This window comes from Haematobia irritans, chromosome 1, assembly GCF_050003625.1.
Source record: "Haematobia irritans isolate KBUSLIRL chromosome 1, ASM5000362v1, whole genome shotgun sequence".
In the NCBI taxonomy this organism is placed as follows: domain Eukaryota; kingdom Metazoa; phylum Arthropoda; class Insecta; order Diptera; family Muscidae; genus Haematobia; species Haematobia irritans.
In genome coordinates this window covers 134,121,870-134,149,033 of record NC_134397.1, presented here as the reverse complement: position 1 = coordinate 134,149,033, position 27,164 = coordinate 134,121,870, and the positions used below count along the sequence as shown (strand labels likewise).

The following is a 27,164-nucleotide window of genomic DNA, read 5'->3' as shown; positions in this document are numbered from 1 at the left end:
GCTAACCATTGCACCACGGTGGCTCCCAAGGCCCCTAAAAATGTCTTCATTTTAAAGAAGACGCATCTTTGGCTTGCAATCAATATCAAAATCCTTAAGGGAAGGTCAAAATTTCTTGGATCCAAGTAAACTTTTTTTTTTGAGTGCATACATGTTGTCTATTAAAAACTCCATGAACACTCTGCTATGTTCCTTTAGTATTTTTTGTTCTTTTTATACAATGATTTAAGATTATTTTTGCCAAGTAACTATGTAAAATGAATACGATAAAATAAAATGAACATGCACTACCAAAAAATTATGTTAGTTCAAAGTAATTTAAGAGGGTTTACAACTTTCCTAGTGATAACTTAATATAAACACTTGACGGAGCTTAAGTAATCATATTACTCTGAGGAGAAAGTATTCAAGGAAATTAATGTAAAACTGCAGGCGTATACTCAGTTTCAAATTTAATTCAAAGAAAAAAATTTTGTATTTATAGAAATATCATATATTGAATTAAGTTAACAATAATTGTATGCTTTAGCAATAAACCATTATTGTTTTGACTGTGAGGAAAAAAAATGTAATACCAAACGGTGACTGATACAATAGATACTGGAATCTATACAAACCTGGAGAAAAGTCCACGAATACTTAAGCAACGAGTATCTTATTATACAAGTCGTAAACAATAAACTATATGTATATAATTGCACTGTATTTAATTTCAAAAGTATCATTTAAAATTTTTAATTACTAGCAATTTTTTAACTGCTACGTTCGTCCACAAGCTTATCTATTTTTGTTGAGTAGTAATTGAATGCTAACAACGATATATCTATTTTCTATCGCACTTTTTATTATGCACTAATGAAATCCAAAACATTTTAATTTCACTAAAAGTATTTTAAACTATAATGATGCAAGGAAAATTTCAAAAGGGGTGACATTTTCACCAAAAGTATGTTGAAATTATAGAGGAAATGCATTTTCTATTGGCATTGAAGGTGCAGTTGTGTATCAACTATGAAAAGAAAGTAAGGAATTAATTAACTAGCCTAAAACTTATATTGAGAAAAGTTTGCTCAATTCCATGTTATAGATATGAGTATTGACTCCATGGCAAAGATGAAATAATTTGTTATTCATGGAGTAATCCCTACACTAAAAAATATTAGCCAATGTAAACAATTATGCAACGAAATTTATACAATATTAAAAACAAATATAAAAAAATACATATGTTTATACGAAATTTCTAAAATAATATATGTTTGCTTCCAGACACATTATATTTAGGAAAATGTGATGCCCCAAACATAATATCCCAGCAAAAAAGAGCTTCCAAAAAAAGGAGTTTGGACCCCCAATTTGTGATCCAGAAGTAGTGCAAAGTTGGATCATCTCCTTTGCACCACTTCCGGTTTTTAACTCTGATTTAGTTGAAATTTTGCACAGGGAGTAGAATTAGCATTGTAGCTATGTGTGTCAAATTTGAATTCGGTTGAGATTTAGATATAGCTCCCATATATATGTTTTTCTGGTTTCGACACAAATGGTCAAAATACCAACATTTTCCTTGTAAAATCGCCACTGCTTAGTCGAAAAGTTGCAAAAATGACTCTAATTTACCTAAAACTTCTAATACATATATATCGAGCGATAAATCATAAATAAACTTTAGTGAAGTTTCCTTAAAATTGCTTCAGATTTAAATGTTTCCCATATTTTTTTACTAATATTGTGTTCCACCCTAGTGCATTAGCCGACATAAATTTTTAGTCTATAGATTTTGTAGAAGTCTATTAAATTCTGTCCAGATCGTGTGATATTTAAATGTATATATTTGGGACAAACCTTTATATATAGCCCCCAACACATTTGACGGATGTGATATGGTATCGAAAATTTAGATCTACAAAGTGGTGCAGGGTATAATATAGTCGGCCCGCCCAACTTTAGACTTTCCTCACTTGTTTTTTAATTAAAAATGTAAAAATTTTCAGTCATTGACATAATTAACTTAGGGTTTCTATCTTGATTAAAAAGTTAATTGTATCAACTATTTTATAAATTAAAAAAAATTTCAACTTCAATCAACTTTTTAATTGGAAATATTTTTGTGATTCTTTTTTGAGATTTGTGATTTTTTGTGCTTCCAAGTTTATCTAACATTGGAATGTTGATTTGATTAATTTTAGAAAAATCGGTCATGTGATTCTGACTACAATCCCTAGAATCGATATTTAACTTTCGACCGAAAACATATTCACAAATCACTGTCCAATGTTACCTTCCAATTGTCACAAAAGTTGCATTTTTCACAAGTTTAACCTGAAAATTTTACTTTTAAACAAGAATTGGTAAACAAATAAATTTAAAACAAAACGCACCCTATTTCAGTGTATTTGCAAAAGGAACTAATATCCCAGCAATCAGTTAATTTGCTTTGTGATAAACCACTTTTAATAGTTTAATCATACACTGAAAAAACAGTGAACCCACCAGGAAGAAAAATTTCGGTTAATTTTAGAAAATTTTGAATATTTTTAGAAAATTTTAACTAAACAGTATAATAAACGCTGGTATCACACCGATCTCATAAAAATAAGTAAATATTTTTCGACAAATTCAAGAAAATTTATTAGACTTAATTAATTTTTTTCAATTGTTAAAGAAAATTTTGTAGTTTAAAGGAAAAAATTGGAGTTCAAAATTGCAAGAATGACATACGAAGTTCATGATGAACGCATTTGTAGTAAAATTTACAAATTTAAAGAAAAATTGAACGAATTTAGTTAATCTTTATCCTTCATTTATGTACATTTTTTTCCTCGGTTTTAGTTAATTTAACTAACTTACTCAAAAAATTATTAGAGTAGAAGAAACTTTCCAAACATAATAATTTCATGAACTAAAATAAAGTTAAATTGGCTTTAGTGAGAGTTCACTTTTTTTGAGTGTAGTTTACAGAATTATTTGACATCAATTAATTTAAAATATCATATCTTTACAAATATTGTTCAAACATCACAACCTCGTATGATTAGTCATTCATTAAGATCTCAAATAGTCAATAAAAAAAAAGAGAAAACATCCCAGACCAGGTGAAACGTAAAAATTCTAACGAGCTCTATGTTAATTAGCTTGGCAGTTTACGTCGCTGCCAAATGAAACCTCCATATGGACATCACTTAAATCATCTTTGCTTCATTCTTGTTCTAGAAAAAATACTTGGTATGAAAACAATAGATACCCTCACAAAAGAAAAAAAAATCGACGAAAATTTCAAGGGCGTTTTTACGTTGTTTTACTTTATTAAAATAATTGATTTTAGTTAAATTGTTCCAAATATTTTTAAATTACATTACGATGAAATTAACTAAAAGTGAGAAAAAAAGTTTATACAAATAAAGTACACAATTTTAATAAAGTCGAAATTCGTATGAGTAAATTTTACTTAAATTGTCTTAAATTATTTCTTACAAAATAATTTTCTAAAATGAGATATAAAATAAAATTTATTAAATAATAAAATTTAATAAAATTGTATCTGTTGTATAAATCAGAAAAATATATATCATTTCTAATAAAAAATTTTCAACTTGACAAAAAGAAACTTATTTCTATCACGTTACAATTAGTAAAATATTTTGTTAAACTCAAACTCTAAAAAAAATCCTACATTTTCTGTAGGGTTGGTTCACTTGTTCACTACTGAAAACATTATTATCATTAAAGCAAAGATTAAACACAAAGAAAATTTCATTAAAATTGAGCCAACGAAAATTTTTCATTAACATTTTCATTAAGACAATGAAAATGTTCGTTAATAGTACGAAACGTTTCGTTGACTAACAGAAAAAACGAAACATTTCGTTATATCAATGAATTTGTTTCGTTGGCTCAATTTTGATGACACATTTCATGAATATAACGAAACTTTTTCTACCAGTGTAGTTCGTTTTGTTCATCTTGTTTAAAGAATTAAATTTTTTGTCAGTGCAGATAAGTTATTCTCATGCGATAAAAATGGCATTTCATTATCAACCGCAAAAGAAACATTTGCATACCTAAATAATGATCCGTATTGTGCGTTTGAGTCATCACTCAAACTAAGTAGTATGGCCAAATCGATTATTTGTATATAGACGCCGAAATTTCACTCACTTTGATGTTTTTTTTTTTTTTGCACTTTTCTATAGCATTTCTTCGATAAAACATGGAAAATGATGAATTACGATTATTATTCAATGCCATTGGCGTAAAACAACCAAAATAATATAAACAATGGATTGTCGTATCTGAGAAGGAGATTGATATCAGTCATGCGATATAGGCGTAATTTGGGAAATTTACGGCCAATTAACTCCACTAGTGTCGGCAGAGATTGAGAAGATAGGATTTATTCCATCTATCAAGAGATAGTTATTGGTCTAAAGTTATGTCGAATTGCTTTCGATTTTATTTAAAACCATTCAATTTTGGTAAATGTTTTATAAGAAAAATAATATTTCAAAAAATTTTGTATCACAAATGTTAAAAAAAACTATTTCTGTGGGAGAATATACTTAATACAATTTGCATTTTGCGACAAAGCTATGTAACGATGATAGATAGATGTGAAAAAAAATCGAAAAAAAAAACATTACAATCGACTGCATTGTAATTTGATTACAAGTGGAAATGTATAATTTTCTGCTCAATTAGCTTTCAAATTTCGCCGGTAAACACAAAATACGTTAACAACACAGATATGATGACATTTGGTTCCCAAGGGAAAAAATGTGTGAAAAATGCAACGTAGCAAGATTTACTAGTTTTTATGTCAAAGTAAAAAAGTAGCTTCGGGAAGTAAGAAATTGTCATCACATTGGATTTTTCATGGGAGAAGAATATACGATTTACAATATGCAAAATAGGCCATCAAATGTGAATATTTGAATAAAATTGAAAATTAGGCTTAAAAGATTTACGAGATACATCATATAACAAAATTTGTGTCAACAAAAAAAAAACTGGAGAAATTTACGTGCTATGGAATGACAAATATCATTCGCCCAATATCTAAAATACGGGCATAGTAAGCATTCAAAATAGGCTGGTAGTTTACCATACTAATAAATGAATTTATACTTCTGTAAATCTAAATACATACATGAACATTCTTTCAATGGCATATCAGCATCTTAATACGGTATGTTTACATTAAAATGAATCAACATAAATAAATTAATTTGAATTTAACTAAATTATATTCTATTAAATAATTGTATTAAACACCTAAAGAAGTTTGTTAGTAGAAACAGCAGAAAAGTCTGCTAAAACATTAAAAAGGGAAAGCCGGTTCACGTTACCTTTTAATTTTGACGCCACTTTATACCCAATCATTTACATCCGTAAATGATATCATGAACAGAAAAAATCCTGCCCATGATATTTTTATATCTGGAGAAAGCCCGTGACTAGTACTTCCTAGCTATATGGTCGCTATATTCGAAACCGAAGTACACAATACACCTTTTCTCCTGATACCAAAAAACCACAGTGACCCGATTCTATAAAAATTAAGGGTCCATTAGTGCGGTTTTATTTCTACAATACACAATTGTTATTGTGTTTTTGATCTATGTGGCCTTATTTTCTGAAAATGCGCTCCTGGGTCTTTGTTATGGTATCAAATTTGTAACATAGATAATTTATTACTGGTCAAAAGTAGTAAAAAATATATATATATATATATATATATATATATATATATATATATATATATATATATATATATATATATATATATATATATATATATATATATATATATATATATATATATATATATATATATATATATATATATATATATATATATATATATATATATATATATATATATATATATACATACATATATATATATATATATATATATATATATATATATATATATATATATATATATATATATATATATATATATATATATATATATATATATTCCAAAATCCATAAATTTGGCGCAATGACAGGGAAAAAGGAAGAATTTTCTATTTTACAATTTAATTAACTACATCTGATCTGACTGAAGAGGTATGCACAAAACAAGGACTGTACCACTCTACATTGAAAAAAATATTTACGTGATATTAAAGATTACGCAACTTAAATTTTAGGATGCGAAATTTACGAAATATTAACGACAAATTTCTTTAAAATAATGAAATTTTAATTAAAATAAAGTTTGTAATCTTTGCTTAATTTTTTTTTTCATTAAATTTAGGACACAAATTTTGTAAATTCGCGTCCCTCCGGTTAAGTCCCATATCATTGAACTAAGGCTAATTTTCCTTAAAGTAAAGAAACACACACATTAAGATAAAAACGCTTCAAATATAGACTAAGACTTATTTTGAGGATTTAGCGTCTTTGGTTTAAAGTTTTTTTGGAATTAAGAAAACATTGTTTACTTTGAAGTATCCGTTATAATTTGCATTTTTAAACTGGCATTTGTTCGTACCTGAGTACCTTGGTAACAAACCGCGAAATGATAATGAAAATTTGATAAATGAGATCTGTATCATGATTTTAATTTTATTGGTCCTAGATTTAAAGCCAGATAGGTCGCTAAAAAATTTCTTTATTTTAAAGAAACAGCATCTTTGGCTCAATACCAAAATCCTTAAGGGAAGGTCAAAATCTTTGGATCCAAGTAAACTTTTTTTGAGTGTGGGTACCGCTTAGGTTATGTATAATCTTGTCCCGATATTTTGAACTTCTCTCTTATCAATTAGTGCTGCCCTATTCTACATGCAAATAATAATTAGTTCCTCCCAAACGAAATGTTAGAGAAACAAATATCATTTCCCTTTTGCCTTTCGCTGTTTGGAACAAAAGTATATACTTTTTGTGATAAACGTTGATTCTTTTAGAGGATGTAGAAACAATTTCATAAAGACTAACTCAAAAAATCTTTTTCCCTCACATCTTTCTCACTTCCACGAGGTTTTTTAGTTCTAAGCACCTTTTTCTGTAATACAAACAATATAGGAGAAATTATTCGATTTTATACATTTTTTAAATTTTACCTTTCGGCTGGACGGAGAATCGAACCGCGGACCATACAGTTTGTAAGCCAATATACTATCCACTGGGCTACGTAGCTGTTATTGTTATCAACAGACAATTATCGCTATAGCCATCAACGCAAACAGTTATATTTATATAGCATATTTTTGGGCGCCCACGAGCTGATGTAAAAAAACGTTGTTTATCAGAAACATACATTTAGTTAGCCAGCGTGGAGCAATGCTTAGTATTCTCTCTCTGCATACAAAGGGCCGTGGGTTCAATCCTCAAAAAGTTTCGGAAGATTCCAAAAAGATGTTCGACATTACATACGACAATATTAAATGTATACTATGAAACAAAGTGTGTCTTATAAAATACTTAATGTCAGAAAAGAACAGTGCTTGTCTTAAACAAAATGGACTATGTTTTTGGATCAAATATTAATTTGATAAAAATTTTGCAACAACAAATTTTTTTTGGTGACAAAAGTTTGAAATTTTCGAAGAAATTCAAAAAAACTCTAACAAAAGAAAAACGTTTTGGGTACACGTTTTCCAAATGTTTTTTGTTTCTTTGTGTGTATAATTTATGATAAGGGTAGGTCCCTTTATAGGACATAAAAATCATTGCACCATTTGTTTTTTTAGTTTTTTAAACGCTTTCTTGGTTTGCAACTTTGGACTCAAACCAAGAAAAAACAAAAATAACACAATAAATAAAAAATAGCCAAAATAAAGTTAATTGATCAATTAATAGACGTAGTTAGCACACTCATATTCACTGTATGTCTGTACATATGTGACCCTTCTAAAAAAAAGACATAGTCTACATATACGCTCAGAGGTACCATGAAGATATTTGCACTATGTACCCATTTTAATCCAATATTGACTTTTCGAGTGTTTACTTAAAAGTCGATTAGCCTTTCGATTTGAGTTGATTTTCAAAAATGCAAAAATTCGCTTATGCAGACAAATTTGAAGACAAAACGTCGGCTTCGATGTTTTCTTTTTTTTTTGACAAAATATCGATTAGTCGTAAAGTCTATTATCTACTTTTGTATCCCTAGTTAAAATCATATCATAGAGGTTAGTGACTTTACTGATCTTTAGACTTGCGTTAATTTCTTGTATTTTGTCATTGACCCAATTGATCACATATTTCCTCCAGTATGATACTTTACAATAATCCAAGAGCTCCCAAGAGGAAACGGTTTCACATTCTCCAGCAAAAAATACACCCGAATAAGAACGGTACCATTGGTATTCAACGTTAGTTAAATGACCTTCCACCGCCATCATTCTGATGATGACTTGTTAAAGAAAACAAAGAAAATAAGAAAGCGCCAAGCAAAATAGGATCGATGAATACACTCAGCCTCCCAACCTTTTCAGATTCAAGATTTAAACGGGTACAAATGAAATCATTATCATTATTCACGCAAAACATGTGTCTATCGATTGAAACGACATGTAACGGATGATGTCTGCTCTCTAAGATGGCATGAATGGATGATGTAGTAAGTAAAAGAAACTGGTGGCACTTTGTTTATTAATAGACAGTCGTCGTACATATACACAGAAGCACTTCTGTGGATGACTATAACGCATAAATGCATTTATTGTACCTACATCTTCATCGATCGTCCCTCGTCTTCCATTTGATTGAGTTTGAAGATTAATGCTTTGCCACATTGGGTTAACGGAGGAAGAAAAGTGAATGTCATACATTGAACAGAGATGATAAATGAAGTCTGTGCAAAAGTAGTAAGGCAGCCTAGGAAAAGTACTTTTTTCCATTAAAATAGTACTCGTTTTGAGATTTATACACTGTTAGAAAAATATGTTTCTCATATGTTTCGATATAAACAAAATGTGTTTCGGGCACAATTTTTAAACACCATATATTTAAGTGCAAACATGTAATGTTCTCAAACTAACACTAAATGTTTGGAACACATATGTTAATATGTTAGAATATATTATGTTTGGGGCATGCATGTTTCATAAAAATTATATGTGTGAATGTAAACATATATACATTTACAAATTTCGAGTAAACATATATATGTTGTGATATTTTATTCAGAGAGCGACAGAGAGAGAGAGAGAGAGTATAGAGAAAGAAATAGAGATAAAAACCGGGAGGGTCGACGAAAGATATCAAATTAACAAAGCTAGAGAATCAAAAGAGAGCAATTTCTGTGAAACCGCTTATATGTTGTTTCGGAAACTGCTTTATGATAAGGCCAAAAATTGTATATGCTTAAGTCTAAATATTATTTAATTTAAGCCTAATTATTATTTAATTTGTGTATATTATAAAATTATTTATGTATGTTTATACTCGACCCCACGTTCTTCCTTTGTTAGAGTTTTTGAATTCCTTCCAAAATTTCAAACTCTTATACCAAAACCAGTTTTTTATTACAAAATTGTTATTTTTGCAATAAAAAATAATATCTTAGCCAAAAGCTCAGTCCATTTCGTTTATATCAAGCACTGTTTCTGACTGTAAATCTTTAATAATCCACATTTCGAAGTTTCATTATAAAAATTTAATATAGTATAAATATAAATGTGTAAATTAAAAAAAAAATGGTGTTTGGTCGGAGCAGGGATTGAACCCACGACCCTTTGCATGTACGGCAGACATGCTAACCACTGCTCCACGTTGCCAACACATGTTTGTTTCTGTTAAATAATGTTGTTTGCATGGGCTCGTGGGCGCTGCAAACTATGCTATATAAATGTAACTTATAACGATAATTGTCTACTGGTGACTATAACAGCTACGTAGCTCAGTGGTAGTGTGTTGGCTTACAAACTGTATGGTCCTCGGTTCGATTCTCCGTCCAGGCGAAAGGTAAAATTTAAAAAAATTATAAAATTGAATAATTTCTTCAACATTATTTGTATTACAGAAAAAGGTGTCAAGAACTAAAAAATTTCGTGGAAGTGAAAATTATGTTAGGGAATGAGCACAATCTTCTTTGGGGAAAATTCTTCCAAGCATATAATATTTTTGGGCTCAAAATGCTTCCAAACATATTATATGTTCACATAAAACAAACATATTAATGTTTCGGCAGTATCCAATAATATATGTGCTTCCTGCAAAATATGTTTGGAACATATGTTAGAGAGGCGATTTTTTTTGAGGGTGTATCCAATGTAATGTCAAGAATTCTACCAATCTACAAAGCAGTAAAAAAATCTACCAGGTTTGGTAGAATTCTACCAATTGTTGCAAAAACTCGAGGAAACAATAAAAGTGTAAATTTTTGCCAGCAAGGTTATTGCATTTGTCCGTCTCGGAAAAATGCTTCTTCGTCTATCGTGCGTTTATTTGTCGTCAATTAATTGAAATTTCTTTAATTACATACATTATAGTGAAAAATTAATGTTTATAATTTTATAAAAAATTTGGAAGTTCTTCCAAATGCACAACTTTAAAAGCACTTCCAGAAAACATCATTGGGATGTTCTTTATTTTAACTATCCAGGAATTTCTTTTAATTCAATTTTTTATAACTTGGTTTTTTCATACTTTTAATGGATAATTTTAACTTTTTTGTTTCAAATAGGTTAAAAACAGAGTAAGAATTCATAAAATGGTACAAATCATATACATTTTGTCGAAAAAATGGTAAATCCAATCTGAAAAAATTGTGAATTTTTCAAAATATTTGAGGTCAAACGTTTCCGACAAGCGTTAGAATCCATTAAAAATTATAAAAATTATTTAACAGGTTGGCTGATAAGTCCCCGGTCTGACACATAGATGGCGTCGCTAGTGTTAAATGCATATTATTTTTATATAGTACCAACCTTCAAATGATTCGTGTAAAAATTTGACGTCTGTAAGTCAATTAGTTTGTGAGATAGAGCGTCATTTGTGAAGCAACTTTTGTTATTGTGAAAAAAAATGGAAAAAAAGGAATTTCGTGTTTTGATAAAATACTGTTTTCTGAAGGGAAAAAATACGGTGGAAGCAAAAACTTGGCTTGATAATGAGTTTCCGGACTCTGCCCCAGGGAAATCAACAATAATTGATTGGTATGCAAAATTCAAGCGTGGTGAAATGAGCACGGAGGACGGTGAACAACGCAGTGGACGCCCGAAAGAGGTGGTTACCGACGAAAACATCAAAAAAATCCACAATATGATTTTGAATGACCGCAAAATGAAGTTGATCGAGATAGCAGAGGCCTTAAAGATATCAAAGGAACGTGTTGGTCATATCATTCATCAATATTTGGATATGGGGAAGCTCTGTGCAAAATGGGTGCCGCGCGAGCTCACATTTGACCAAAACAACAACGTGTTGATGATTCTGAGCGGTGTTTGCAGCTGTTAACTCGTAATACACCCGAGTTTTTCCGTGGATATGTGACAATAGATGAAACATGGCTCCATCACTACACTCCTGAGTCCAATCGACAGTCGGCTGAGTGGACAGCGACCGCTGAACCGTCTCCGAAGCGTGGAAAGACTCAAAAGTCCACTGGCAAAGTAATGGCCTCTGTTTTTTTGGGATGCGCATGGAATAATTTTTATCGATTATCTTGAGAAGGGAAAAAACCATCAACAGTGACTATTATATGGCGTTATTGGAGCTTTTGGAGGTCGAAATCGCGGCAAAAAGGCCCCATATGAAGAAGAAACAAGTATATACGGCCGTAAGTTCGGCCAGGCCGAATCTTATGTACCCTCCACCATGGATTGCGTAGGAACTTCTACTAAAGGCTGTCATCCACAATCGAATTACTTGGGTTGCGATAACACTTGCCGATGGCAAGGTATCGTAAAACTTTTTAACACTGTCTTCTAAATTGTAAGTTAGTCCATAAGGGGTATATATTAAACAAACAAAAAGGCCGATTATATACGTATATAATTCAGTTTGACAAAATTTTCTATAGAAATAAAATTTTGACAAAATTTGCTATAGAAATAAAAACTTGACAAAATTTTCTATAGAAATAAAATGTTGACAAAATTTTCTATGGAAGTAAAATGTTGACAAAATTTTCTATAGCAATAAAATTTTGACAAAATTTTCTATAGAAATAAAATGTTGACAAAATGTTCTATAGAAATAAAATGTTGACAAAATGTTCTATAGAAATAAAATTTTGACGAAATTTTCTAAGAAATAAAATTTTGACAAAATTTTCCATAGAAATAAAATTTTGACAAAACTTTCTATAGAATTAAAATTTTGACAAAATTGTCTATAGAAATAAAATGTTGACAAAATTTTCTACAGAAATAAATTTTTTACAAAATTTTCTATAAAAATAAAATTTTGACAAAATTTTCTATGGAAATAAAATGTTGACAAACATTGCTATAGAAATAAACTTTTTACAAAACTTTCTATAGAAATGAAATTTTGACAAAACTTTCTATAGTAATAAAATTTGACAATTTTTACATGGCTGTTAGAGCCCATATACTAACGAAATGTACCAAATTTCAACCGCATCGGATGACTTTTGCTCCTCCAAGAGGCTCCGGAAGTCAAATCTGGGGATCGGTTTATATGGGAGCTATATATAATTATGGACCGATATGGACCAAGTTTTGCATGGTTGTTAGAGACCATATACTAATACCACGTACTAAATTTCAATTGGATCGGATGAATTTTGCTCATCCAAGAGGCTCCAGAGCTCAAATCTGGGGATCGGTTTATATGGGAGCTATATATAATTATGGACCGATATGGACCAATTTTTGCATGCTTGTTAGAGACCGTATACTAACATCAGGTACCCAATTTCAAACGGATCGGATGAATTTTTCCCCTCCAAGAGGCTCCGGAGGTCAAATCTGGGGATCGGTTTATATGGGAGCTATATATATTTATGGACCGATATGGACCAATTTTTGCATGGTTGTTAGAGACCGTATACTAACATCAGGTACCAAATTTCAACCGGATCGGATGAATTTTGCCCCTCCAAGAGGCTCCGGAGGTCAAATCTGGGGATCGGTTTATATGGGGGCTATATATAATTATGGACCGATATGGACCAATTTTTGCATGGTTGTTAGAGACCGTATACTTAGACCACGTACCAAATTTCAACCGGATCGGATGAATTTTGCTGCTCCGGAAGGCTCCGCAAGACAAATTTGGGGATCGGTTTATATGGGGGCTATACGTAAACGTGGGCCGATATGGCCCATTTTCAATACCATCCGACCTACATCAATAACAACTACTTGTGCCAAGTTTCAAGTCGATAGCTAGTTTCGTTCGGAAGTTAGCGTGATTTCCACAGACGGACGGACAGCCGGACAGACGGACGGACATGCTTAGATCGACTCAGAATTTCACCACGACCCAGAATATATATACTTTATGGGGTCTTAGAGCAATATTTCGATGTGTTACAAACGGAATGACAAAGTTAATATACCCCCATCCTATTATGGTGGAGGGTATAAAAAGTGTTGCTCCACCAAGACAACGCACCGTGCCACAAGTCATTGAGAACGATGGCAAAAATTCATGAATTGGGCTTCGAATTGCTTCCCCACTCACCGTATCCTCCAGATCTAGACCCGTCGACTTTTTCTTTTTCTCAGACGTCAAAAGGATGCTCGCAGGGAAAAAATTGGCTGCAATGAACAGGTGATCGCCGAAACTGAGGCCTATTTTGAGGCAAAACCGAAGGAGTACTACCAAAATGGTATCAAAAAATTGGAAGGTTGTTATAATCGTTGTATCGCTCTTGAAGGGAACTATGTTGAATAATAAAAAATTTTGACAAAAAAAAATGTGTTTTTCTTTGTTAGACCGGGGACTTATCAGCCAACCTGTTATTTGACAAAATATCACAGAATTTTTTAATTTACATCCAAAACATTGAATTCGGATCACACCTAATGAAGTCATGCAAATTGAGTGCAACGGCTGTTGAAATGGAGGACTTCCATCCTATGACAAGCCCATGTTCAATTCGTGTCAATTTTGCACCACTTCCGGATCCAAAATGAAAATGTACACTACTTTTTTGGCGACGCTTTTTTGCTGGCATGTAAAACATTGTCCAAAAATTGTGTTCTTCGTAACAAAGTATTTAATATTGTGAATATTTACAGATTCATCATCCCATTGTGCTTTCATTACACATGTGTCACTTGCTGCTATATACTTTTATTTGTCTTCCATGTGTGCGGTAATTTAAAATCTCTTTGTTTTCTTCAAGAACTCACATTATGAGGATGAAAAAAAAAGATATATTCCTCCCTCAATGATTTTTTTACATCGAAAATAAATTTGGCGGCATAAAACAGTAAAATGCGAATGGGGATATATGTATTCACTTGGTGCCGTCTCATATGTATCTCATCTCAATTTTATATCACTTGGGATGATATGATGGGGGCATAAACGCATAGGGAGATATGTTACTACAAAATACCATTGTGAGTTGGATATGAAATTGGGATAGCAATGGAAATGGAGATTCATTCATTTATCTTGAAGTGTTCCATTTTTTTCATTTCAAGATTAATCGGCATGATGACACGAATGGCATAAAATCGAGGAGACTCTTTTTAATGGAATGAAAGGCAAACGACACAAATATCAGTAGGAAAATGAATACTTCCGGTGAGCTTTTTTATTTAATGGCGCCAAAACTTAAAAACTCTCAGAAAACCGACCATTAAGAGTGTTATTTAATAATTTAAAATTGAGAAATTTCAAAAAATCTATATAGAGCTCAAATTAAAATTTGCGGGATATTTTTCAAATATTTAAGACTTTATTCGCGAAAAACAAATTGTAACAGACTGATTAATCTATCGCTAGCGACTGCCTGTTCCCACCTTTCTGGCAACATACGGATTCCGGATTTAGGCTTCCTCATAAAAACGAAAATACTGATCAGCCAGGTCATGTGCCATCGATCCGAGCACGTGCTAATCAAGATCAAGATCAATGTCTGGCCTATACGGTGAATGGGGTAGGACTTTCCTTCTTTCCATGGATATTCGGCTGTGCCATGTTGAGGTATGACTGGGCTAACCATATGATTTTTTTCGCTTGGGATTGCCGCAGTAGATCCACTTTTCATCAGCAGTAACGATGACATGCAAAAACCTTTCCTTTCTTGCCATTGGAGCCAACTGTTCACAAGCTTCCCGCAAATGATGTTTTGTAGGCCCTGTACTTCACATATTGAGAGCCAATCACAAACCGATATGAATCAAGTTTCTCATGGTAATTAGAGGCTAAACCTCAACCGAATCGTACAAAATTTGCTTCTCCATGAAGTTCCAGAAGTATGATCTTTGGGGTTGGTATATATTGGGGCTATATAAAATTGTGAATAATATCACAAGTTTTGCACGGTTGTCAGAAAGCATCTTCTAACATCAAATACCAAATTTAAACCGTATCGGATGAAAGTTGTTCCTTCATAGGGTCTGGAGGCCAAATCCAGGGATCGGTTTATATGGGGCCTATATGAATATAATTATGAAACGATAAGGATTAATATTTGCATAGTTGTTAGAGTGCATATATTTACACCACATACCAAAGAACAACCGGATCGGATGAAATTTACTCCTCCAAGAGGAACCAGAAATCAAATCTAATAAGGGTCGGTTTATATGAGGGCTGTAGTCCCATATGACCCATTTTCAATACCAACCAATCTACATCAATAACATCTACTTGATGTTATAGATGTAGATCTCTATCTCCCGATGACTCGGTCGAACTGAGTCATTTGACATGATACTACACTCAAAAACAGTGAACCCTATATTTCAATATAGCCGATTTAATTCTATTTTAGTTCATGGAATTATTACGTTTTAAGAAAGTTTCCATGACTTTGATAATGTTTTTGCGTACGTTAGTTAAATTAACTAAAAAAACATAAAGATTAACTAAATTCGTATCTCCCACAAAATAGTTCAGAATTTCTTAAAATGTGTAAGTTTTACTAATAATGCGCCCATCTTGAACTTCGTATGGCACTAAAGACATTTTCGCAATTTTGAACTCCAATTTGTATACCCTCCTCCATAGGATGGGGGGTATATTAACTTTGTCATTCCGTTTTGTAACACATCGAAATATTGCTCTAAGACCCCATAAAGTATATATATTCTGGGTCGTGGTGAAATTCTGAGTCGATCTAAGCTTGTACGTCTGTCTGTCCGTCTGTTGAAATGACGCTAACTTCCGAACGAAACAAGCTATCGACTTGAAACTTGGCATAAGTAGTTGTTATTGATGTAGGTCGGATGGTATTGAAAATGGGCCATATCGGTCCACTTTTACGTATAGCCCCCATATAAATGGACCCTCAGATTTGGCTTGCTGAGCCTCTAAGAGAATCATATTTCATCCGATCCGGTTGAAATTTGGAACATGGTGTTAGTATATGGTCTCTAACAACCGTGCCAGAATTGGTCCATATCGGTCCATAACTACTATATAGCCCCCATATAACCCGTTCTCCAGATTTGACCTCCTGAGCCTCTTGGAGGAGCAAAAATCATCCGATCCGGTTCAAATGGGCAACGTGGTGTTAGTATATGGTCTCTAGCATCCATGCAAAAATTGGTCCACATCAGTTCACAATTATATATAGCCCCCATATAAACCGATCCCCATATTTGGTTTGCGAAGCCTCTAAGAGAAGCCAATTTCATCCGATCCGGTTGAAATTTGGAACATGGTGTTAGTATATGGTCTCTAACAACCGTGTCAGAATTGGTCCACATCGGTCCATAATTATTATATATAGCCCCCATATAAACCGTTCTCCAGATTTGACCCCCGGAGCCTCTTGGAGGAGCAAATTTCATGCGGTCCGGTTCAAATTTGAAACGTAGTGTTAGTATGTGGCCGCTAACAACCATACCAAAATTGGTCCATATCGGTCTATAGTTATAGCCGATCTCCAATCACACACAAATTGGTCCATATCGATTCATAATCATGGTTGCCACTCGAGCCAAAAATAATCTACCAAAATTGTATTTCTATAGAACATTTTGTCAAAATTTTGTTTCTATAGAAAATTTTGTTAAAATTTCATTTCTATAGAAAATTTTGTCAAAACTTTATTTCTATAGAAAATTTTGTCAAAATTTTATTTCTAAAGAAAATTTTTTGTAAATTTTTTTTCTATAGAAAATTTTGTTAAAATTTTATTTCTATAGAAAATTTTGTCAATTTTTTTTTTCTATAGAAAATTTTGTGAAACTGAATTATATACATATTTAATCGGTCTTTTTTGATTTAATATATACCACGTATGGACTTACTTACAATTTAGAAGACGGTGTTAGGAGGTTTTAAGATACATTGCCATCGGGAAACGTTACCGCAACTCAAGTAATTCGATTGTGGATGGAAGTGTTTAGAAGAAGCTTCTACGCAATCCATGGTGGAGGGTACATGAGCTTCGGCCTGGCCGAACTTACGGCCATATATACTTCTTTTCTTTCAAACTGCGAAATTTTCTTTAATAAGTGAAAAATAAGAATTTTGTCTAATAAATTTTCTTGAATTTGTCGAAAATTTTTACTTATTTTTGTGAAATTGGCGTGACCTAGCAAAAACTGGGTAAGCACTAGTGATTCTTCCAGTAATACCGGTAATCAAAAACTTACTACTTGTATTTTAGTATTACCTGGGATTTAAAAAAAATAATAACTTACCTGTGTAGATTAATATTATTAACACCAGTAATTAAAATCATATCTTGAGATCCGGGTTCGAATACTGCTGAAACTCATTTTTAAATTAATTTTGTTTTTTTTTTTTTATTCGTATTAAATATTAATTTTTTTTTTTGAAATCTCTTTTTTTACATTTTTTTAAATAGAATAACCTCTACAACGATTGTGGGCATCGTTAATAGTAGCGAAAATTACATTAAAAAAATTGTAACATATTAATTGATAATGCCTATAAAATATACCCTTGTTTTCTTAAGTTGTATAGTATATCATTTATATTGCAAAATTATATCATTGTATAAATCCATGCCGTGTTCGATTACAAAACAACAGGTCTGAGTTCGATTCCTCCTGACGTCATACAGATTTTCAAAGTACAAATTGTACCATAAATATAAACATAGGGAGAGAAAGGGGTAGTAAAAGACCGAGAATACGAAACTAACTTATAAGAGAGAATAAAATCTATAAAGAGATATGAGAACAGCAACTCACTCGCTCTTGTTGATTCTATTTATGGAAAACTATTATTTTGGATAGCTGGTATGCTTGCGACTAAGTACTTACTTTTCGACTATGGTATGCTTGCACCGACGTACTTTCCTCCAATGTCATCAGTGATGTCAACTCTCGAAGGGCAAAAAGCACCACAAATATATTATAAATTCCAACATACCACCTCCCACCACAAACAAAATAATAATACATTTATTTTATGAATATAAAAATTTTCCAAACACGGGATTCATAAATTATATGAAAGCAATTCATAAAATCAAAAATACAGGTTTTCATTGACTGAATGTGTACATAATTGAATGGAAATTTTAATATTACAAATGAAGTATACATATTTTTGTCATTGAAAAATATGTACCTTTACATAATATGTACAAAAAACGTCATGCATTATATGCAAGTTTTCTTTTAAATTTTTTTCCCCTGATTCTTAATGCCTGCATAATTGGTCAAAATGTATGAACCCATTTATTAAAATCCGCATTAAAGTCCATCCAGCAGAATATAATTTTATAATATTTTATATTATTGATAAACATAACAATAGCTTCCAGTTAATATTGTTTTTCGCAATTTTTTGTACACCAATAAAAAATCTTCAAATCGCGACGGCGACTCAAACTGTACTGAACAACTCAAATGAGAGTAACTCTATGTTGTGGCTCTCTCACGCTAAGAGAAAACCAGTATTTTTTGATATATTAAGTAAAATTTCATTAATTTTATGAAACCGTCTCTATATATTAATAAAAGATTCATAATTTCATAACAAGTATTTATGAAAACAATATATTATGTAAGTGTACACATTTTTTATGAAAAAGTCCATAAATTTATAAAAATGTACAAATTTATGTACAAATTCAAATTTTATTTTTTTTGTGTGTACTAAAGCCAGCTAAAATTCAATGCTCTACTAAAAAAAAAAACTTCGAAAGATGTATTATTGAACTTTTGTGTATTGATTTCAAACATTTTTAATTTTATACAATTATGAACCTCTATTCAAGTGTACACCTTGGTCAGCTTTAGTGGTTTATTTAATTCATTTTGATCAGTAATGTCTTTCAAATTGCAAAATATTTTTTTTCCCACAGAAAATATTTCTTTGACATTAAATTTGGAAATATTAATATTTGGAGACAGTCTATTTCTTATTTCAGTTAAGAGTGCGTTTGTGAATTTACTACAAACTTTCTTAATCACATCTTTATCAATTTGGTGCAAAAAGCACCAAATTGGCATCACTGAATGTCATGCCCATGTAAAAGTATTACTGCTGATATATATACGAAGAAGTTGTTACCAATTTGGCGCAGGCATACTTGTACTCATACCTGGTAATAGGAGTTTTTGCTGGGAACATCTGAGTTTCTAATATAGTTTAGTTAAAATTTTCTAAAATTAACCAAAATTTTTTCTTTCCTGGTGGGTTCACTGTTTTTCAATGTAGTTTTGGGAAATATAGTTTCTTTAAGTGATCACTCTTTTTAGTTCCGTTCCGCAATATGAAGAAGTTCCTTTTCCTAGTTCGTTAGTTCCTTTTTAAATTTCTTTAGCCACCGTGGTGCAATGGTTTGCATGCCCGCCTTGCATACACAAGGTCGTGGGTTCGATTCCTGCTTCGATCGAACACCAAAAAGTTTTTCAGCGGTGGATTATCCCACCTCAGTAATGCTGGTGACATTTCTGAGGTTTTTAAAGCTTCTCTAAATGGTTTCACTGCAATGTGAACGCCGTTCGGACTCGGCTATAAAAATGAGGTCCTTGTCATTGAGCTTAACATGGAATCGGGCAGCACTCAGTGATAAGAGAGAAGTTCACCAATGTGGTATCACAATGTACTGAATAGTCTAAGTGAGCCTGATATATCGGGCTGTCACCTAACCTAACCTTCCCCATATCAGTGCTGCTCATTTTCTTCTCATAGTTTATAAACAGAATCCCCTTTAGGTTTGCATTAAATTTGTACGAGGGCACAGTATTACGCTCAAGAAGAATAGGAACTGTGGAACTAAAAGATCGAAAGAGCTGGAACTAGTTCCCGCAATTCCTTAAAGTAAGTAGTTCCAATGAACAGTTCCACCCTACCCAACTCTACAAGATACTTCTGCAGAATCGCATTAATGACCTTATAAATATACCCATCACCGAAAATAGCTTTATTAGTTTTCCGAATATTCCCGATTAAAAGCTATCCACTTTTGCATGCATTTGAACCATTAGTCGAAGCACGTTTGCCACTCTGATTGAGGTATCTCCAAAACATGAATTTCCAACGCATCAACCTCTTCTTCAGGTATCGAAAAATGTTGACCTCTTATGTTTTTTTCTACGTACGGGAATAAAAATAAGTCATTCGGTGCCAAGTCAGGACTATATGGCGGATGACCCATCAAATCGAGATTTTGAGTTCTCAAATACAACACAAATAGTACTCGTATGTCAAAACGTTCTGTGTACGTATAACCTCAAAAATGTCAAGCTTTACGATAGAGATGTCAATTGGCAGATTGTAATACTAGGGTTGTCCAATCCAACCTGGTACTCACTTAATGTCTTAATGTTGCACTTCTGATTCACCGTATCAGACACAGGTATGACTTACTTTTTCTGGCGAAAACTTCCATCGTTTTCAAATTCACATTTAAGCACTTTTGTGTTTTGCCCGGTCATACGATTTGCCATTCTGCATATGTGATTACGCGATATAATTCAGTCATTACCTCCTTCTTGTGATTCTCCCGCTCCAGCTGCGCCATCCGTTTTTATATCAGGGTAAAATCAATTCGATCAAATATTATATAAACAATTAAAATCAACCTACATAGCGCAAATAACCTTTGATGGATGCGAGAATCAAATTAAATTAAAGAGTAGCAACATCAATCTATCCATCGGAAATCTAAACAAAAGTTATTCTTTTCCTTAGACAAAAACCACCCAAAAACATGCCTGGGATAGGCACTTTAGACTATTGAATGGGGGTGTATCAAAAACAATAACCATTGATCGATTTTGGGTAATTAACATTTGAACCACAATTGACCGGTAATGGCCAAACGATTTAATGATGAAATGGAGCAAATAGAGCTGATGCTATTCATTTGAATATTTTAAACAATCACAACAAATTGATCAAGGCCACTAAATACATTACACCCATAATTAATTTAGTTAATTATAGTGATTATTGAAAGAAAACGATTTAGTTTAATTGACGTGTTTTATCTATCTCTCTCGTTTCAGCAGCCAATATCAGTGAAATGGGAAAACGTAAAAAACTGAAATCTCGTAACAGTGCTCCATTGCCATCATCGGTTTTGAATAGTGTCACCGGTAGTGGGGGATACTCAAAGGATCATTTGGATGCTTGGTTGGAAACATGCCTCAAAGATGCTTCCACCACACAATTATCATCTTCTTCAGAATTTTTGGATTATAATCCCACGAACACAGCAACGGTAACAACAACTTCATCAATGTCAGCAAATAATTTAATTCAGAAGAATCTCTTCTCATTACCACAACAACAGCAGCAGCAGCAATCCATATTCAATATAGCCAATATGAGTCAACAACAACAGTCGATGAATAATCAGCAGCAGCAACAACAGCAACAATTTGCCATGCGAACAACAAATCCGATGAATAGCAGTCTGCCAAATAGCAACAGTAGTTTTAATTTCCCATTTAGTCAAGGTTTTCAAAGAGTAAGTAAAGCAATTGATTAACATAACGATAAACTGACATAAAATCTACGTAACCTATTAACTGGAATAAATAAGTTGTGGTCAGCAGTACCTCGCTTCCTCTCGAACCCCGCTACGGTGACTGATCCAAAGAGATACGCGAGGCTTATCAACCTACAGTTTATTGAACATCCTCAAAGTGATAGAGTGAAAAAGGGAGCCATGGTGGCGCTTGACCTATAACCTCATTTTTTGACACCTGGTCGCGGAGGGGGACCTCCCCTTTGTCCGACTTTTCGAAAATTGGACCAAAGTTGACCGATTTGCTTTAAATTTTCACTGAAGGTTGGGGTTGGCATCTAGACAAAGATCCGCTACCTTATTTTTCGATATTTGGAGGGGGACCTCCCCTTTGTCAGACTTTTTTTAAAGTACAGTGAAAAAACTAAAATTCTCTGAATTACCTGAGATTTACAAAGAACATGCGGTGAGGTTATGGAATTAATATGGGGTATCTGGTGTGTTCATATGTGACCGGGGAGGGGGACATGCCCCTTGCCCAACTTTTTGAAACTTGGAACAAAATTATCCGATTTGCTTGAAATTTTTAGGGAAGGTTGAAGGAGGCGTCTAGACAAAGAACGGCTACCTTATTTTTCGATATTTGGTCGGGGAGGAGGACCTCCCCTTTGCCCGACTTTTTTCAAGAAAACAAAACTAAAGTCCTCCGACTGACATTTTACGGAAAAACAAGGTGAGATTATGAAATTTATATCAGGTTCCTGATTTTTATACCCTCCACCATAGGATGGGGGTATATTAACTTTGTCATTCCGTTTGTAACACATCGAAATATTGCTCTAAGACCCCATAAAGTATATATATTCTGGGTCGTGGTGAAATTCTGAGTCGATCTAAGCATGTCCGTCCGTCCGTCTGTGGAAATCACGCTAACTTCCGAACGAAACAAGCTATCGACTTGAAACTTGGCACAAGTAGTTGTTATTGATGTAGGTCGGATGGTATTGAAAATGGGCCATATCGGACCACGTTTACGTATAGCCCCCATATAAACCGATCCCCAAATTTGGCTTGGGGAGCCTCCCGGAGCAGCAAAATTCATCCGATCCGGTTGAAATTTGGTACGTGGTCTTAGTATACGGTCTCTAACAACCATGCAAAAATTGGTCCATATCGGTCCATAATTATATATAGCCCCCATATAAACCGATCCCCAGATTTGACCTCCGGAGCCTCTTGGAGGGGCAAAATTCATCCGATCCGATTGATATTTGGTACCTGATGTTAGTATATGATCTCTAACAACCATGCAAAAATTGGTCCATATCGGTCCATAATTATATATAGCCCCCATATAAACCGATCCCCAGATTTGACCTCCGGAGACTTTTGGAGGGGCAAAATTCATCCGATCCGGTTGAAATTTGGTACCTGATGTTAGTATACGGCCTCTAACAACCATGCAAAAATTGGTCCATATCGGTCCATAATTATATATAGCTCCCGTATAAACCGATCCCCAGATTTGACCACCGGAGCCTCTTGGAGGAGCAAAATTCATCCGATCCGGTTGAAATTTAGTACGTGGTCTTAGTATACGGTTTTTAACAACCATGCAAAAATTGGTCCATATCGGTCCATAATTATATATAGCCCCCATATAAACCGATCCCCAGATTTGACCTCCGGAGCCTCTTGGAGGGGCAAAATTCATCCGATCCGGTTGAAATTTGGTACCTGATGTTAGTTTACGGCCTCTCATAACCATGCAAAAATTGGTCCATATCGGTCCATAATTATATATAGCCCCCATATAAACCGATCCCCAGATTTGAACTCCGGAGCCTCTTGGAAGAGCAAAATTCATCCGATCCAGTTGAAATTTGGTACATGGTGTTAGTATATGGTCTCTAACAACCATGCAAAAATTGGTCCATATCGGTCCATAATCATATATAGTTCCCATATAAACCGTCCCCAGATTTGACGTCCGGAACCTCTTGGAGGAGCAAAAGTCATCCGATACGGTTGAAATTTGGTACATTTTGTCAATATATGGCCTCTAACAGCCATGTAAAAATTGGTCCATATCGGTCTTTAGTTATATATAGCCGATGACTTATTACACAAAAATTGGTCCATATCGCCAAAAATAATCTACCAAAACTTTATTTCCATAGAAAATTTTGTCAAATTTTATTACTATAGAAAGTTTTGTCAAAATTTCATTTCTATAGAAAGTTTTGTCAAAAGTTTATTTCTATAGAAATGTTTGTCAAAATTTTATTTCTATAGAAAATTTTGTAAATAAATTATTTCTGTAGAAAATTTTGTCAACATTTTATTTCTATACAAAATTTTCTCAAAATTTTATTTCTATACAATATTTTGTCAACATTTTATTTCTATAGAAATTTTTGTCAAAATTGTATTGCTATAGAAAATTTTGTCAACATTTTACTTCCACAGAAAATTTTGTCAACATTTTATTTCTATAGAAAATTTTGTCAAGTTTTTATTTCTATAGAAAATTTTGTCAATTTTTTATTTCTATAGAAAATTTTGTCAAAATTTTATTTCTATAGAAAATTTTGTCAAGGTTTCATTTCTATAGAAAATTTTGTCAAAATTTTATTTCTATAGAAAATTTTGTCAAACTAGATTATATACGTATTTAATCGGCCTTTTTTTTGTTTAATATATACCCCGTATGGGCTAACTTACAATTTAGAAGACAGTGTTAAAAAGTTTTACGATACCTTGCCATCGGCAAGTGTTATCGCAACCCAAGTAATTCGATTGTGGATGACAGCCTTTAGTAGAAGTTCCTACGCAATCCATGGTGGAGGGTACATAAGATTCGGCCTGGCCGAACTTACGGCCGTATATACTTGTTTAATATTGAATTTATAGAAAATTTTGTCAAACCTTTATTTTTATTGAAAATTTTGTCAAAATTTTATTTCTATAGAAAATTTTGTCAAAATTTTATTTCTATAGAAAATTTTGTCAAAATTTTATTTCTATAGAAAATTTTGTCAAAATTTTATTTCTATAGAATATTTTGTTAACATTTTATTTCTATAGAACATTTTGTCAAACTTTTATTTCTATTGAAAATTTTGTCAAAATTTTATTTCTATATAAAATTTTGTCAAAATTTTATTTCTATAGAAAATTTTGTCAAAATTTTATTTCTATAGAAAATATTGTCAACATTTTATTTCTATAGAAAATTTTGTCAAAATTTTATTTCTATAGAAAATTTTGTCAAATTTTTTTTCTATAGAAAATTTTGTCAAATTTTTTTTTCTATAGAAAATGTTGCCAAAATTTTATTTCTATAGAAAATTTTGTCAAAATGTTATTTCTATAGAAAATTTTGTCAAAATTTTATTTCTATAGAAAATTTTGTCAACATTTTATTACAATAGAAAATTTTGTCAAAATGTTATTTCTATAGAAAATTTTGTTAAAATTTTATTTCTATAGAAAATTTTGTCAAAAATTTATTTCTATTGAAAAATTTATTTCTATAACAAATTTCGTCAAAATTTTATTTCTATAGAAAATTTTGTCAAATTTTTATTTCTATAACAAATTTCGTCAAAATTTTATTTTTGTAGAAAATTTTGTTAAAATGTTATTTCTATAATTTTTTTTTTTTTTTTTTTGAAATCTACCGGAAGCCACCGTGGTGCAATGGTTAGCATGTCCGGTCCTGCTTCGAGCGAACACCAAAAAGTTTTTCAGCGGTGGATTATCCCACCTCAGTAATGCTGGTGACATTTCTGAGGGTTTCAAAACTTCTCTAAGTGGTTTCGCTGCAATATGGAACGCCGTTCGGACTCGGCTATAAAAAGGAAGTGCCTTGTCATTGAGCTTAACATGGAATCGGGCAGCACTCAGTGATAAGAGAGAAGTTCACCAATGTGGTATCACAATGGACTGAATAGTCTAAGTGAGCCTGATACATCGGGCTGCCACCTAACCAAACCTAACCTAAATCTACCGAAGCATAAAGAATTCTACCAATCTAGCAAACAGTAAAAAATTTACCATTTTTGGTAGAACTCTACCAACTGTGGCAACCATGGTTGTTATCGGTTGTTATCATCCAAACCACGATCTTATAGATAGACAACCGCCAACGTGGGATATAAGGGTTGATCCCGCGCTCTAGAGCTCTTAATAATCAAGAGCGCTGCAAAAGAGAGCCTCTAGATCAGGCAGCATACCAAGCAGATCTGAACAGAACTCAGTATAATGTAGATGAAGCGGTGAGAAGCTACAAAATTAATCATGTTATTGGTGGAAAGGGAGGTCCCACGGCAGGCTAGGGTAGTTTTGACTCAACCAAGATCAGGCAAGTGTAGTCACCTCAATTCCTATTTATCAGTGATTGATAGCAGCGTAGTTGACGTGTGACCCCATCTTTAATCAAGGAGCATATGATCTCATCTTTTCGTCCGGCCAGCCAAATCTATTCGCCTCACTACCAGATCACTCTGGAAGTATCCCATCTTAGTTGCAGAGTTCCTTGATCAGGATACAAGCTAATGTACCAACAGCGCAAAACGAAATAGATGATACCACAACACACTGCTACAACCACAAAGCAAAAACCATATGGAGCAAGCAATGTTAACGTCTTCCAATGAACATGGAATAAAACTTATTTCTCCCAAAGGGTGATAGTTCCACATGATAAAAGTGGACGTATTACGCAGAGAATCAGCTCGATATTTTCCCAGTCCTTGTTTATGATATCTGTCATCGAGTTAACAAAAATTCGGACAACCAACAACAATTATCTAATCTATCCTAATGCCTTAAGAATTATCTTCATCTATTTTCTATTTTCTTTTCTCCCTTTTACACAGCCCATGCCAAACTTTATGAAACCCTCATCAGCAAATTCGTTTAGCAATCGTTATTCCATGATGTTTCCTTCCATAAATACTGGCGGTACTGGTGGAGGTTATTATCCACAAAATGATGGTTCGCAGGATTTTGCCAGTTTGCCACCTATGGTGAATATAATGGGTGGTAGTGGTGGTAATTCATCAGAACACGAAAATAATTCCACAGATGTTTTAGATGGTAGTGCCAGTAATCCAAATATAAGTCGAGGGTATGTTAATAAATTAAAATATCT

General features: G+C 32.7%; 1 protein-coding gene across 8 annotated transcripts in view; it reads left to right on the top strand.

Moving 5' to 3' along the window:
• LOC142221847 (uncharacterized) overlaps positions 1-27,164 on the top strand; it is a 119,418-nt gene that overhangs the window by 80,462 nt on the left and 11,792 nt on the right. For 5 of the 8 annotated variants that reach the window (XM_075291682.1, XM_075291680.1, XM_075291679.1 and 2 more), the window contains exons 4-5: positions 21,543-22,006; positions 26,890-27,140. In XM_075291682.1, the coding sequence (XP_075147797.1) occupies positions 21,543-22,006; positions 26,890-27,140 (715 nt within the window). The remainder of the gene's footprint in view (positions 1-21,542; positions 22,007-26,889; positions 27,141-27,164) is intronic. The other 3 variants (XM_075291685.1, XM_075291684.1, XM_075291683.1) reach the window with 3 other exon arrangements.